General features: G+C 41.4%; 1 protein-coding gene across 1 annotated transcript; it reads right to left on the minus strand.

Moving 5' to 3' along the window:
• Nucleotides 1–10,222: 10,222 nt before the first annotated feature.
• Nucleotides 10,223–10,669, minus strand: LOC137154944 (late histone H2A.2.2-like). The gene has a single exon (XM_067550788.1). The coding sequence runs from the start codon at nt 10,667–10,669 to the stop codon at nt 10,223–10,225; it is 447 nt and encodes a 148-aa protein (XP_067406889.1).
• Nucleotides 10,670–15,662: the final 4,993 nt, after the last annotated feature.

Consider the following 15,662-nt stretch of genomic DNA (forward strand, 5'->3'; position numbering starts at 1 on the left):
TTCATCCCCTCCATTGGTCCTCTGTTGAGCAGAGGTCATTCGGACCCACGTACCTGGTCCTAAACTCTTAAGTAATAAAATAGCTAAATGTAGGAAGTGCTGGGTGAAGAATGAGATCCACTTCAGTTTAGAATCTGTTCTTTTAGCCTCTATTTTGTACATTTTAAGACAGCGCTATTATCCTGTGTGAATCAAAACCAGATAAGGCAAGAAAGATAATTGATCAGGTTACCTCTCCTAGGGACAGGGCAACTCTTTTCAAATCTCTGGTCTCTGCTATGTTCTTCCCCTATGTCTTCTACACTCTCTTATTATCAGTCATCTAGCTTTTATCCCTTGTTCTGTAACTTTGTGCAGACTCAATTTACCAAGTTCCCTCATCTGTGTACCCATCTATTCCAAACTCCCTAATTAAAACATTCCTACTTTTTAATTCCTAACATTCCTAAATCACAATAACTAACTAAATTAATACATTATATTATTTGCTATGTAAGGGGTATAAGAAACAGATATGCCTTGAATGATTAATAACTTCTGTCCCTCAAAACTTAGAAAAACTATCCACCTCTGTTTATCCAAAATAGGATCCACATATGCAGACAATAAGAATATGGTTGGCATCATGTGAGATCATTTGTCTGAGGACCCACAGATCAGCCAAGGTCAGGCATTCCCCTCCCTGAAAATAGAAAGTAAAATGGCTAAATGAGAGTATTTGTAATCACCTAGAAAGGAATCTCCAACAATCTGCATATAGATAAAACTTCTTTCTCTCTCCCAATTTACCTAAAAAGAATTCCCAAATTACCAGTCAAGGGTATCACCCTACTTTCCTATCCAAAGTGGCCCCACTGCACATTAGATTAGTGGGGAAGCTGAAATTTAAGCAACCCAGAAATGTGGCTGTAAGACTGAAGGTCAAATTAGGTGCATATTTATTTGCCTGTTACATCCTTCTATATATGAAAAATATATCTTGTTCTAAGAAATCATATATTCAATGAATGTATAAAGAGTCTTCCAGATTTTTTGTGGGTTTTCATTATAAATAATTGTTATGCTCCAGAAGCAATAGGAATTGTCTGGCACAAGGAAGAAGAAATGTTAAAAGATATCCAACATGTATAACTTTGAGATAGTAAAAAATGCTTAAAAGGGGATCTCAGTTGATAATAGATACTAATAATGAAACATAATCCTTGAAATAAATCAAATTTAAGAAGCCTCTGGTAAGAAAAGGATTGAAGAAATTTGTTATACACCATCTCCATCTACTGGATACCAATGGAAGCACAAAATAAACTGAAAAAGTAGGACCCTAAGCACTCACTTGTGTGTGTTGAATAGAAATAAGAGAGTGGCACCTGTAAATAGTTATGCTCAGTACAAACCAAGCAGCAAATTTGGTCTGGTAGCTGTTTTTGACATTACACACCCTCCTCTGAGCCCTGAAACTGAAGTCAGCATGTGCTCAGGAGAGTTAAGCGAACCCAACACAAGAAGCTGCAGAATTCTAAGTGTGGCCCATGCCTGGACCAGCCCTTTGGAACGGATTCTTCCCCATCCCAGGATTATGTGTATAGGAAATAGTGATATTTCATTTCAGAGATTCCATTTCCCCTTCTATTTCTTGAATATACGTAATTGAAGGTTAACTTACTAAGCCTGCACTCGCCAGTGAGACCTCAAGTAACCTCCTTTATAAGTCCAAGCAATTTGGCCTAAGAGAGATTGAAAACAGTAACTTGAGGCAATTGCTTTAGATATTCTAAACTTGTTACTTTTGGACCAGTTCAGTCAAATAGTCGCAGCCTTTCTTAAAAGTGCCTTAAAAACAAGTGCATAATTGGAGGTGTGAAAAAAGGGTTAGGGACTGAGAAATTATGGTCGTAAGTCAATGTAGTGAGAAATATTGGTAATTTGTATTGCTCCTTGATATAACTGCTCCGCGTCAACTCTAGTCTGTGATAATTGCTTGGAAGACACTATTATGTGTGTAGAACACGCCTAGAACGTTTGCTGTGTCTACATGTGAGTGGTAAACCGGTGATTGTACACTAATGCGGTTCTGGATGAATTAATAAATTGTTGGGCGGTTAAGAATAAGCAAGTGTCAAGTTTGAAAAGTACTCTTCAAGTTAAAAGTTGACCTGACCTGAACCCAGCATTAAAACTAGTAAGTTAACACTCCCTGGACTCAATAAAAGGGGTTATCCTACTGGATTCTATTTGGGCAGGAAATCCATAGAATTTGTCTTGCATTTTTAAAGGAACAGGATTTCTCTCTCCCACTTATGTACTTGAGTCTGTTTAATATGATTTATATTGTTCCACCCTTGGTTACACTCACACACTGCCAGCAGCTTTCTAACCCCAGTTTTCATTGATTCTATTTCAAAAGTTTTCCAGCTTGTCCATAGGATTGGGCCCCTCTGGCAAGATAGGCATTCTCCTGCCTACTTTGAGAATCTCATTTCAGGGCCTTCAGGGCATCAGCTTGAGCTAGGACTCTGAGCAGCTTGCTAGCTGAGGGATGACTTCAATGCTTCGGTGGCTTTGTAAATGCCAGCAGGCAGACATTTGAACTCCTAGGAAACCAGGTGCCTACAAGTTAGGCAGCAGCTGAGTGGTGGATTTGAAAATGTCAATGGACACCTACCTGGAGAATGCAGATTTCTAAAGAGGCGGATGGCTACCTAAATACCTTTAAGGATTTGGATATTTTTGCTTCATGAATTGCTTGTTCTTCCTCTCCCACACCCTGGCTACACTCCTCTATTGCAGATGCCTCACCAGGGACTCTGGAATTCTGCTCTTATACCATGCCAACCCCTCTGAAGTCATATAGATTGCCTTCATGCCATCAAATTAAGTGTTTTATACCAATTTCCAGACCGTGGTATCTCAGAACATTATTTTCTCCAAAAAGTGTATTTTGCTAGGGATGGGATCTCTTCTCTTTGCAGAAATCCCCAGTACTTTCCCAACTACTATGAGCTAACTTCTCCTAGCATGGAAGGCAGCATGTGAACCTTTCTGTGAACCTTTAACCAACAGCAATGATGAGGGTGTATGTATGCACTGTTTCTTTGAAACTGTAGCATAAAGCAAGGGACATGTCTTCTCCTTTGTTTTGCAGGTTCCTGGTAAAAGGTACTCCTGACGGAGATAGCTGTGGTGCAGTAAAGGAGAATCAGCTTGATTCTGAAAGCTGTGGCAATGAGGCAAAGTGGATTTGCCAGAAAAAAGCTCTCCAATACAAGCTTCATATGGGCTGATCTGCCTCATACACATGCTTACCCACAGGAGTTACAGAGGGTAGGTTTCTGAACTGCTGACGCTCTCTCTGACTTGCTTCCCAGACACCGGGGGGCAGTGCTACTAAGGCTTCAACCTTCCACCTGTATGTGGATGAATTTCCTTTCCTTCCTAAGCCCCGAGTTAATGTTTAACCTCTCAGCTTTAAGTTGAGAAACATTTTGCTCACTTTCTCTAAATTGTACGATGGCATCACCTCTTTGGATCAGGCAATCCAACTCACTCTCATCAAGGCTATGCCCCCATTTAAATGGTAATTGTGCTTATTTTCAGTACTGAGCCTTCCACATGAAGGTGACTGAGGCTGGAGTAACATGTCCACACTGTGTCTGGGCATTTCCTAGCTTGTAATTCGTAATTCCTTTTCTTTGGATGCTTTGCAACCTATGACCATGGACCACCTATGGACATAAGTCGTTAGGAACATCAGTAAATGGAAGATCATTGCCTAAAATAAATGTAGTATATAGCCAGGGTAGAGTGGGGGGAAAAGTAAATAGATAGTGGTAATCTCCAAAGGTACACTCACAGCTGAAACCAGGGGAGTAAAATTGTAGCTAATTAAGAAAAAAATCATAACTAAAGACTTTTAAACGTTTGTTTAAATGAATGCATTTGTGAAACCTCCCTTCCTATGTCCATTCACTCACTCTTCTTGTTTCCCTTCCCTCCACCCCTGTGTGCAGTCAACCAAAGCCCCATCCTTCCATCAAATCCAATGTATGTTTCCCTAATGTTATCCTTGGAAAGGGCAGAACTGTTTTTGCTGAAACTTTCAAAACTGAGCCTGAGGAATCAGAGTCATAGAATTGTAGGCCTGGAAGGGACTGCAATGGGTCATCTAGTCCAGTCTCCTACACTCAAGGGATGACTAACTAACTAGACCATTCCTGATAAGAGTTTCTCTAACCTGTTCTTAAAAACCTCCAATGACAGAAATTTCACAACCTCCCTAGGCAATTTGTTTCTGAGCTTAACTACCCTTACAGTTAGAAAGTTATTTCTAATGTCCAACTTAAACCCCCCTTGCTTCTACTGCTTCTTGTCCTATCCTCAGAGATTAATGAAAACAATTTTTCACTCTCCTCCTTGTAACAACGTTTTACATATTTGAAAACTGTTATCATGTCCCCAACTCAGTCTTCTCTTCTCCAGACTAAACAAACCCTTTTTTTTTTCAATCTTTCCTCATTGGTGAGGTTTTCTAGACCTTTAATCATTTTTGTTCCTCTCCTTTGGACTTTTTCCAATTTGTCCACATCTTTCCTGAAGTGCGGCATCCAGAAATAGACCCAATACTCCAGTTAAGGCCTTATTAGTGCAAGCTGAGCAGAAAAATTACTTCTCGTGTCTTGTTTGCAACACTCTTGCTAATACATCCCAGAATTATGTTCGCTTTTTTTACAATAGTATTACACTATTGACCCATATTTAGCTTGTGATCCACTATAACCCCCAGCTCTTTTTCCGTCAAAGCCAGCATAGAGCTCATAGAGGTCTGTCTAATCAGAATACCTCTAATAGAGGCCTATACATTTTTCATCAAGGTCCAAAGTAGATCCAAAGTAGATTCTTGATTAGAAGAATGTCCTAAATACTCCCAAATGCTTTCCTCAAAATATATGTTTTTGTATCACTTCCCAAAATCTTCTAAGATTATTTCTAGTGTCTTTCTAATGTCCCATCTTTAAAAATAACTATGACACTTGGCTCTTTGAGGGATGGAGAAAACTTATCTCAGGTTTCCAATATAATTGGGAAAGTTTATTTTAGTGTTCTAGATACCAATTTTACTGGGCCTGATTCTGATCTCACAATGGCATACTGAAGGAATAACTCCAGTGAATTAAATGAGTTTACAACAGAGTGAGAGAGAGAAGAACTAGAAGCATAGTCATTAGTCATAGTCCTATTTCTGTACTGAATTTAGTGCTCCCAAGACAAATTTATTCTCTTCAGATCTTCAACGAAACCTACAGTAGATTCAAAGCAGCTTCACTGACAGTAGCAATGGGCCCAAATATTTCAACTGTCCACACAAACATACTGCTGTGGGAATAATTTCCCACAGACGTATTATGAAATTTCTTGTGTGTGTATATATAGTAATGAAATGCTTGAGTTATATATTTTTTGGCTTTATACCACAGTATCTGTGTTATCTAATTATCTGTAACTAATTGGATTTTCCCTTTAAAATATAACTATATTACCAAGAAAATGAATTCACAAAAGACGTAGCATTTTAACTGCTTTTATTACTCCACACTGATACGTTTGAAAAGAGCCTTGTAATCAAGTTAATGTCATTTCTCCCAAATTTGGGGTGGCAGCCTCCCATTTGCTCTCTTCTCACTTAACACGCACAGGAGCAGGGGCAATCCTTCTCTTGATGGATCTCCTGCCATTTCTTTTCTTGGAAGGTAAAACCCCAGGCTGATTTAAAGGCAGGACCCCGCCCTGAGAGATGGTGACACCTCCCAGCAGATTCTTGAGCTCCAAATCACTGCGGATGGCCAGCTGCAAGTGCCGTGGGGAAATCCGACGCTTCTTGCTGCGTACAGCAACTTCCCCAGCAATATCCACAATCTCGTGAGTCAGGTATTGAAGCACCGCAGCCATATATACCGGGGCTCCGGCTCCAACACGACCTGCAAACTGTCCTTTGCGGAGCAGTCTGTCTATGCGGCTGACAGAGAACAGCAGTCCAGCCCGGGAAGAACGGGTGATTTTGGCCTTAGTCTCCTTTGCCTTTGAGGTCTCACCAGAGGGCTCAGACTCAGTCTCAGACTCAGTCTCAGTCTCAATTTCAGACATATTGCAGACTTCTCCTCTTCCAGCGACACTTGGCTTGATTTTCTTGGGTTTCTTTTGTTTGCTTTGCTTGGTTTACCTGAGTCTTTTCTCACCTGAATGGGCCTGCCTAGCTTTCTTTCTTTACTTGCTTGGCTTCAGTGTATGTTTCCTTCCTTGGCTCTGTGTGCCTATGTCTTTCTTTGCTTGGCTTGCCTGTCTCTATTCCCTTCTGTTCCTGGCTCTGTTCACCTGGTTTTCTCTCTCTTATTTTGCCTTCTTTGATTTCTTTCTGGCCTGGCCTGCCTGATTATGATGGAATTGATAAAGTGTGGCTTGGCTAAGCCAGCTCTTGAAATCACCACAGCTGTGTACTGACCCTGTCTGAGCCTGCGACCTTTTATAACCTCGGCAGGGAGAGCAAACTCACTTTCTGATTGGTTGTCTGTGAACCAATGGGAAGCTACTTCATTTGTGACCCAAGCCAGAGAGGATAACTCATCCTTTTATGACATCATTCCCATTGACTTTCCTTTTGTGCTGTCTTTTTAGCCAACGATATATGCGTTTAATAAAACTCAGGTTATAAAACTATTTTAATTGCCTGAATTATTAATGCTTTTTTAAGCTTTGAAATTATCAAACAGCCCCCAGGAAAAGAGGGAGCTACCCATTTCCATCAGCAAGTAACTCACTTTCCTAAGCAGAAATAAAACAAATAGTTTTATTTGTTGAATAAAAATTCAGTTTTAGTCCTACCAAACCTGTTTGTGAATTCAAGACATATTTGGTTAACTGCTGGGAATTCCGGACATATTTGACAGAAAAATATGAGGGGAAAAAATTCTGAAAAAGTAATTTCTGACTTATTTTCAAAATAATGTTTTGTTTAGAAATTTGTTTCCCATTAAAAATAACAAAACACACCCACAGACTCAAAGGGTAAAAAACACCCCCAAATGAAACACAACATTTCATTGTGGTGGCACAAACCTTTCCCTTTAACAAGAAACAAAATGTCCTGTTTTGGATTTTTCAGGTTGGTAATCAAACTGCAAAATCAATTATTCACCCAGCTCTAACTATGAGCAGGAACAGATTTTTAACTGTAAGTGACAGCAGTACCTAGTTTCATATTTGCACTGGGCACAGTTCTGTCACCCTTGCTGACACTGAGTCAGACCTTACTGCACAAATAGTTTGGTTGCCATCAATGGTTGTGCGGTAAGATACTGCTCAAATTAGGGGGTGACAGAATCCAACCCTTAGACTTTACTTCATTGAAATTTTGTTCGTTCTTTGGCGATCTGATGTTTTTAAATGCCACCAAAAAGTGAAATTAGAATTTGTTTTTATCTCCTCAGCATGGTTCCATGTCATAAACAAAATCTGAAAGTACTGAACCAGGTCCTGATGTTACAGTCATTACTCAGGGAAGGAATTTTCACTTGTGTCTCCAATGGGACTATATGAGAGAATAAGGACTATGTTCGTAAGTAAGGACTTTTAGGAATAGATGCTATAACAGCATGAAATATGCTTTGATTACATTTTGAATGTCAGGTGCCTTAAATTAGGCACCTAAATAAGTTTCCTGATTTATACGATGCATTGAGCACCCTGTTGATTCCACTAGGAGTTTTGAGTGCTTGGCATCTCTGGGAATCAGATCAATTTTTTATTTAGCTGCTTAAATATGGGTTTGGTGCTGAAATTCAGGCACCCAAAAGTTTGAAAATATTGGTGAGTTTCTCTGGGGCCCTTGAGTTGGTGATGCTTCCTGTCTCTCAGAGAATCCTCATGGTGCCTAAGCTCATGGTGAAGGTTCTTTGCCATTCCAAAAACCCAAGCCTTCACCATTTGTTACTATTGAGTTTGATTATCCACCTCTCTTGTTCTTCAGCTGTTTTGTGCAGGGCCGTATTGTCCATTAGGAACAATAGGCACAGTGCCTAGGGCCTACGAAACTTTCAGGGCCTACGGAAAAAACATTTATATATAATTTTTTATTTTTATTTAAAAAAGTATTTATTAATAGCTTAAAATCAAATTAGTTATTTTGGTCAGGGGGCCTACGAAGGCAAGTGTGCCTAGGGCCTATGAAGGTCTTAAAACGGCCCTGGTTTTGTTTAGACCAGTTTATAAACAGCATTTGGAGACATCCCCTCAGACCAAGCAAAATCCTTTTGGCCCTCCCTCCACTCCAGAAAAGATCTGATTCTGGGTGGCTGGTAAGTCAGACTGTCACATCAATGAAGAAGAATGTGCTGGCTGATGGTGGTCATTATGGTAGAGTATGTATGAATTGCTTGAGTTCTCCCATCAGCTACAGGTTTGAATTGGGCTGGTTCACAATGGCTCAGTAAGCTGGCATTTCCCTCCTCAAATCTCAAGTCTTGTAGCTCTCATGGATTGCTAATAGAAACTTCTAAAGGTCACCATAATGTAACTGAAGCAGTGATGTCTCTCCTGTTCTCTTTTATGATTTCCAAGATTCATACTGGGGTTTAAACAAGTTTTTTCCAATATCGCAGAGCAAACAATTCACCAACAAACATGTTACACAAATTTCTGAGCAGCCCCACTGGCAGATAGAGCATGTATTGAGACAGGGAAGAGACAAGAATGTGTCTCACTACATGAAGCTGACACACCATCTCTCCCAATGAGAGTCACTTCACCCCACTTTCAGAACAAGCCAATTGTAATTTGGATTCTTGTCCAGAGTCCTTTAACATGACTTGCAGCACCACCCGGTCGGAAGATTTGAGAAATAAAATCTAAGTAGAAAAGGATTGGGTAAGTCTACACTGCATCCAGTAATAAGTCGCCCAGTTCAGGTCCACAGACTAGTGGTAGAGGAGGTTGTGCTTGCACGCTAAGAGCTTGCACGCTTGGGCTGGAGTTCAGGCTCTCAAGCCTGAGGGATTCAGAGCATGAGCTGCAACATCTACACAGCTATTATTAGTGTATCATGAACACCACTAGCAGGAATCTCTTGGCCCAGGCTCAGAGACTTGCTCCCAGATGCAGTGTAGAAATCCAGAGAGCTGAGTTACTCGGTACCTCTCAGACTCAGGCAATTTGTGAGACAGCAGGTAGAAGAACTGCACTTTACAAGGTCATAAAGGAATAATGAACTGGCCTGACACACTTAATGCTGTACAGAAGAAGTCATCAGGACCAGATTTGACTAGTCCATACCTTTACACATTATATATTCCATATTTATTTTGGTATGTGTAGACAGCCTGGTGGGAGGCATGGAGGAGAGGAAAAGGAGCTGTAAGAGTAATATAATAGCGATCAACCATTTTCACACCTTCTAATCAAACCACCTTACTCTTTCCATATTCTATTGTTACGTTTATGCCGTTATTTATAATCTATGTATTTTCCATGAAAATTACATTGAATTTTAACTGATACACTTCCATTATTTTAAAATAATTACATATAATTGTTCTTTGACACTCAAACATTATTGTCAGTTTTCCCTTGAAAAAAGTTCTCAAAGTTTGTGTGTACCCCCCACGTTTTTTATAATTGCATATGGTCTGCTTCACTTATATTGGTATAAATCCAATTTTACTCCAAAGAAGTCATTGTTATAAAGAGATAACTGGGGGGGGAACCATAAGAACAAAACAAAAACTAGGTCCATAGTGTATGTGCATGTGTAATGGATTAATTTTTTCTATCATAAGTTTGTTCTTTTCTATGTTTTCACTAAACTTGCAGTACACAGCAACTTCACTATTGGAAAAATGTTCCTAATCTTCAGCGTATTGGGGAAATGCCTGAACAAACACAGGAATCACGTCCCAGAATCCACACCATCTAGATAACTTCTGATGTAAATTTCTTAGTTAAATGATTGAATTCTATCTTTCTAAGCTTTTGTACCATATTATCAATGCAGCTACCTGGCCAACTGAATGATCCCTTGTAACTGTGGAGAGTAAAAGAGGAAATGAATTCTCAAAAGGACAGCTGGCATTTTAACTGCTTTTATTACTCCACACTGGTGCATTTGAAAAGAGCCTTGTAACCAAGTTAATGTCATTTCTTCCAAATCTGGGGTGGCAGTCTCCCATTTGCTCTTTTCTCACTTAACACGCACAGGAGCAGGGGCAATCCTTCTCTTGATGGATCTCCTGCCATTTCTCTTCTTGGAAGGTAAAACCCCAGGCTGATTTAAAGGCAGGACCCTGCCTTGAGAGATAGTGACACCTCCCAGCAGTTTCTTGAGCTCCAAATCGCTGTGGATGGCCAGCTGCAAGTGCCGTGGGGAAATCCGACGCTTCTTGCTGCGTACAGCAACTTCCCCAGCAATATCCACAATCTCGTAAGTCAGGTATTGAAGCACCGCAGCCATATATACCGGGGCTCTGGCTCCAACACGACCTGCAAACTGTCCTTTGCGGAGCAGTCTGTCTATGCGGCTGACAGAGAACAGCAGCCCGGCCCGGGAAGAACGGGTGATTTTGGCCTTAGCCTCCTTTGCCTTTGAGGTCTCACCAGAGGGCTCAGACTCGGTCTCAGTCTCAGACATGTTGCAGACTTCTGCTATTCCAGTGACACTTGTGTAGCTTGTCTCAATTTTTCCTTCCTTGGCTTGGCTTGCCTGGTTTTCTTTCCTTGCTTGATTGGTTTGTCTCGATCTTTTCTTCGTCGTTTTGCCTTGCTTGTCTTTATAACCTTACTTGCTTGTCTGTGTTCCCCTGGTCTTTCTTTCCTTGTTTTGTGTGCTTTGCTCACTTCTTGGCCAGGCCTGGTGAAATGTAACTTGGCTAAGCCACCTCTTGAAAAGCAGCCAGAGTCATGCACTGACCTTGTCTGATCTGGGGACCTTTTATAACCTTGGTAGGAGGAGAAAACTTACTTTCTGATTGGTCAGGTGTGGACCAATGGGAATCTGCATTCTTTGTTAACCAAATCAGGGGATACATGTCATCTTTTTATGACATCATTCTCATTGACTCTCCCTTTGTACTGTAGTTTTAGCTAATCACATCTGCTCCTAGATACGTTTAGTTGTAATATTTTTTTTAAATCACCCTTACTACCAATGTGGTTTAAGACTTTGATATTATTAAACAGCCCACAAGCAAAGTGGGAGAAACCTATTCCCACAAACAAAGAACTCACTTCCCAAAGCAAAGATTAATAGATTCTAAACCAGAAGGGACCACTGTGATCATCTAGTCTGACCTACTGTATACCACAGAACTTCCCCAAAATAATTCTTAGAGCAGATGTTTTAGAAAAATATCAAATCTTGAATTTAAAATTGTCACTGATGGAGAATCTACCACAACCCTTGACAAATTGTTCCAGTTACTCTCACTGTTAAAAATATACACCTTATATCTAGTCTGAATTTTTCTAAGTTCAACTTCCAGCCATTGGATTGTGTTATACCTCTCTCTGCTAGATTGAAGAGCCCACTATTAAATGTTTGTTCCTCATGTAAGTACTTATACACTGTAATCAAGTCACCCCTTAGCCATCTCTTTGTTAAACTAAATGGATTGAGTTCCTTGAATCTATTGCTATTTTTCTAATCTTTGGGACACAGGAAGCGGAGCGCGCGCAGCACGGACTGATGGGGCCTCTATCGCCAATCAATGACGGCGGGTCCCGCGGCATCATGGGAGGTGTAGTGTGCCCCGGCCATCAGCCACAACGGGCCCCGCAGCATCATGGGAGCTGTAGTGTCTGCTGCCTCCACCTCGCTGTTCCAATACAGCTGAAGGTTTGGCCCTTTAGAAATGTAGAAATCACCAATTGTGTACTGAGGATGGTATGAAACATTGCAATGACTCCAGCTTACTGATATTCATGTTCACTATTTCCTGATACATTTTTTGCTCAGTGACTAGAACTGACTTCTTAGGTGCAATTAAGTAGGACTGTTCTCCGGGGAAGGATGGGGGTTGTGTGTGGACTTTGCAGAGGATTATTTTTTTGAGGGATTCAAGAAACATGTTCTTAAGTTAAATCCTCTTTACAACACATGCAAATTTCTGTTTGCTAAAGTGACTTTCCTGCTGAATAATTTTTCTGTCATTCTGCTTCTTCCAGATCTAAGGAAAAATGAAGACAAGCTGAATCATCATCAGCGAACTGGGCTAAAGTAAGACAGTTTCATTTTCATGGACATAGTTGTTTGGCTTCTGCAAAAATTCATTCAGAGGACAGTATGCTCTTGAATATTATAGCAACCGTAAGTAGCACACTTGATATAGGATGCAGCCTAGGGTGAGGCATGCATGTTTTATTTCTAATCCAGTGTCCCTTGTCCCATATCAAATCGATACAGGATACATTTTGTCCTTTATTCTACTAATGCTATGGTCAAGCATCCTTTTGCTTCCAGCAGGGTTATGATTATATGTAATAAACTGTACTCTTGATCTTTGTATGTCTGTTTACATACATCTGCCCTTAATTGCTGTGAAAAATAAGAGACTAGTCTCCTGCGGGATGAACAGGCCAGGAGCAGCTTTGTGTTGTCAGGTGAAAATGTATTTTATGGATTGACAGCTTCATAGCAAAAGCCACTTGCACATCATACAACGCTGTATGGATCCAAGATTATTTATGAACACCCCCGTGTAATCTTGAACGTCATCCAGGGGCACATGATCTTTTAAGCAACTACTTGCATACAAACATTTATAGGAGATTTCAAAAAAAAAGTGCTGTATTTAAAAAAAAAAAAAAAAAAAAAAAAAAAGATGGTAGATGGAGGCAGGAAGGAGGAAGGGTGAATAGGGCAGCATTCATCAACAATTTAAGGGAAGGGGGGTAACGTTTAGAGCATCTAAGGAACATTGTGGGGAAAGTACATGGAGAAGAGGTTAGGGAGAGTTAAGGACACAGAGAGAGGTGATGGCAGAGTGGACCGGGTTGCAAACGGGGATGGCTAAGTTGAGTTGAGGGTAGTATATAAGGAAATGATTCAGGGCAGCACACAGTGACCCCTTGGGGATGTGAACTGGAGGAGATTAGGGGTGGAGCGGGGGAGGGAGGAGACACTTTGAATATGTTCAGCAGGGCTGAATGAGGGTTAGGGAGGGAGCCAGAAAGCCAGGCTGCATGTGCGGATGCAGAGACGTGCCTATATCTGGCATTCTCCCTCATTTTGAGTGGTTACATAAGTTATTCCTTTCCAACTCAGGTCCCATTGACTCCATTAGGAGGTGAGGGCACTGAACCTCCAGAAAGTAGGCCCTTTTTCATTTAGGTTCCTAAAAATGGGTTTAGGTGCCTATCTTCAGGCACCAAAGTTTGAAAACTTTGGCCAATTTCTCTTATTCCCTGGACTTGGTGCTGCTGCCTCTCGCTTGGAGAAGATTTGTACTATCTAACCCCTTCAGAATGGCAGGTGGAATCCTTTGACGTGCCATCACCCAAACCTTCACTGTGAACACTATCATCGTTTACTATCCAGTTGCCATCTTTCTATTTTTACTGGGCGGTTTTCCAAGTACAATTTCAAAACATCATTTGGAGACTGAAACTGTTTTGGGGTGCTATTCAGAGAAGTGAGGGGTGATGGCACCTCTTACCCTGTAACCTTATGTGCCTAAAAAGCTTTGCTAGTGTAACTCCATGCCTGGGACATTCACAGTCAGCTCTGAGTGCCTATGTATAACTGTAGCTCTGGTCCAGCAACTCTGATCCACGAGCCTTTGTCACTGCAGCTACCACAGCTCTGGACCTCTTGCCACGGCTGCTGCCTCTGCTAGATCACCTGAGAAACCATCTGCTTGGTTTCCTGCATGCCCTGTGGGAGATAAAGGGACCCCTTCTGGCCTTGAACAGGTTCCCCATCCTTCTCATGGCATGTAAGTGCAGCATGGTCACTCGCTCCGACTTCTTCTGAATGGTTGCTGACAGACCTCACTGTGCACGCAGCTCTTTTAACTGCTTCTTGGGAAGCTCAACATCTGCTTCTTTGCTTCCTCTGCTGTGTACCTTTCTTTACTCTTCCCTTTCTTCTATTTCCCCTTGCCTAAAATAAACAAACCAAAAATAATAAAAGTATAACTTTCCTTTGGCTCTTCCCAGCCTTTCCACTTGAGATTTACTGAGAACTATTTTACCAATGCTTGGCCTCATTTGGAGTATTGTGTCTAATCTTGGGTCCCCCACTACAGAAAGGATGTGAACAAATTGGGGAGAGTCCACTGGAAGGCAACAAAAATGATGGGGACTGGAGCACATGACTTATGAGGAGAGGCTGAGGGAATTCGGCTTCTTTAGTCTGCAGAAGAGAAGAGTGAGGGGGAATTTGGTAGCAGCATTTAATTATCTGAAAGGGGATTCCATAGAGAATGGAACTAGGCTGCTCTCAGTGGTGGCAGAAGACAGAACAAGGAGCAATGGTCTCAAGTTGCAGTGGGGAAGGTCTAGGTTGGATATTAGGAAAACCTTTTTCACTAGGTGGGTGGTGAAGCACTGGAATGGGTTACCTACGGAGATGGTGGAATCTCCATCCTTAGAGGTTCTTAAGGTTTGGCTTGACAAAGCCTTGGCTGGGATGATTTATAGAATCATAGAAGACTAGAGTTGGAAGGAATCTCAGGAGGTCATCTAGTCCAACCCCCTGCTCTCAGTACAACTAGCCTCAGCTAAATCATCAGCTAAATTTAGTCAGGATTGGTCCTGCTCTGAGAAGGGGGTTGGACTAGATGACATCCTGAGGTCCTTTCCAGTCCTAATCTTCTATGATCCTCAACAATCTTTTCTTAATACCTCAGATATAGGCTCCTGTCAGGCAGCACACCTCCCGGGATGCTATGTCAGGCCAACAGGCCCTTAGAAGGGAGTCACCCACCACCACTACCCTATGTTTCCTCTTGGGAGTGGTGACCATGATCCTCCTAGCCTTGGACGAACATGGCTTCTCCGCCTCCACCTTTGGAGCTGATTCCTCATTGCCAGAGCAGCATAATAGTTCTTTATCATTATGGTCAGTGGGTTCGGAGTGGGGGTGAAACACGACCTGCCACCAGATGTAACTAGCATCCAGTGTCCTCTCTGTGATAGAGCTGTAACCTTCTTTCCCGTGGGTTTGACATAGAAATGTAGGGCTGAAGGATACCTTGAGAGGTCATCAAGTTCAGTCCCCTGCTCTGAGGCTGGACCAAGTAAACCTAGACCATCCCTGACAGGTGTTTGTCCTACTTGTTCTGAAAACCTCCAGTGAAGGAGACTCCACAACTTCCTTTGGAAACCTATTCCAGAACTTAACTCGCATTATAGTTCAAAAGCTTTTCCTAATATCTAAAATAAATCTGTCTTGCTGCAGATTGATCCCATTAGTTCTTGTCCTGTCTTCAGTGGACATCAAGAACCGATCACTGTCCTCTTTATAACAGTCCTTAACGTAATTGAAGACTATTATTACGGCCTCTCTCAATCTTCTTTTCTCAAGACTAAATATTCCCAGTTGTTTTTAGCCTTTTCTCATAGGTCAGGTAGTTTAACCTTTTTATCATATAAGTTGCTCTCCTTTGGATTCTCTCCACTTTATT

The sequence above is a fragment of the Emydura macquarii genome, unplaced genomic scaffold (assembly GCF_026122565.2).
Source record: "Emydura macquarii macquarii isolate MOO-44397 ecotype Brisbane River unplaced genomic scaffold, CSIRO-AGI_Emac_v2 contig_1343, whole genome shotgun sequence".
Taxonomy (NCBI): domain Eukaryota; kingdom Metazoa; phylum Chordata; order Testudines; family Chelidae; genus Emydura; species Emydura macquarii.

What these genes read in the sequence shown, in the direction of transcription:
- LOC137154944 (XM_067550788.1), bottom strand. Translation starts at nt 10,669, where the DNA reads ATGTCTGAGACTGAGACCGAGTCTGAGCCCTCTGGTGAGACCTCAAAG.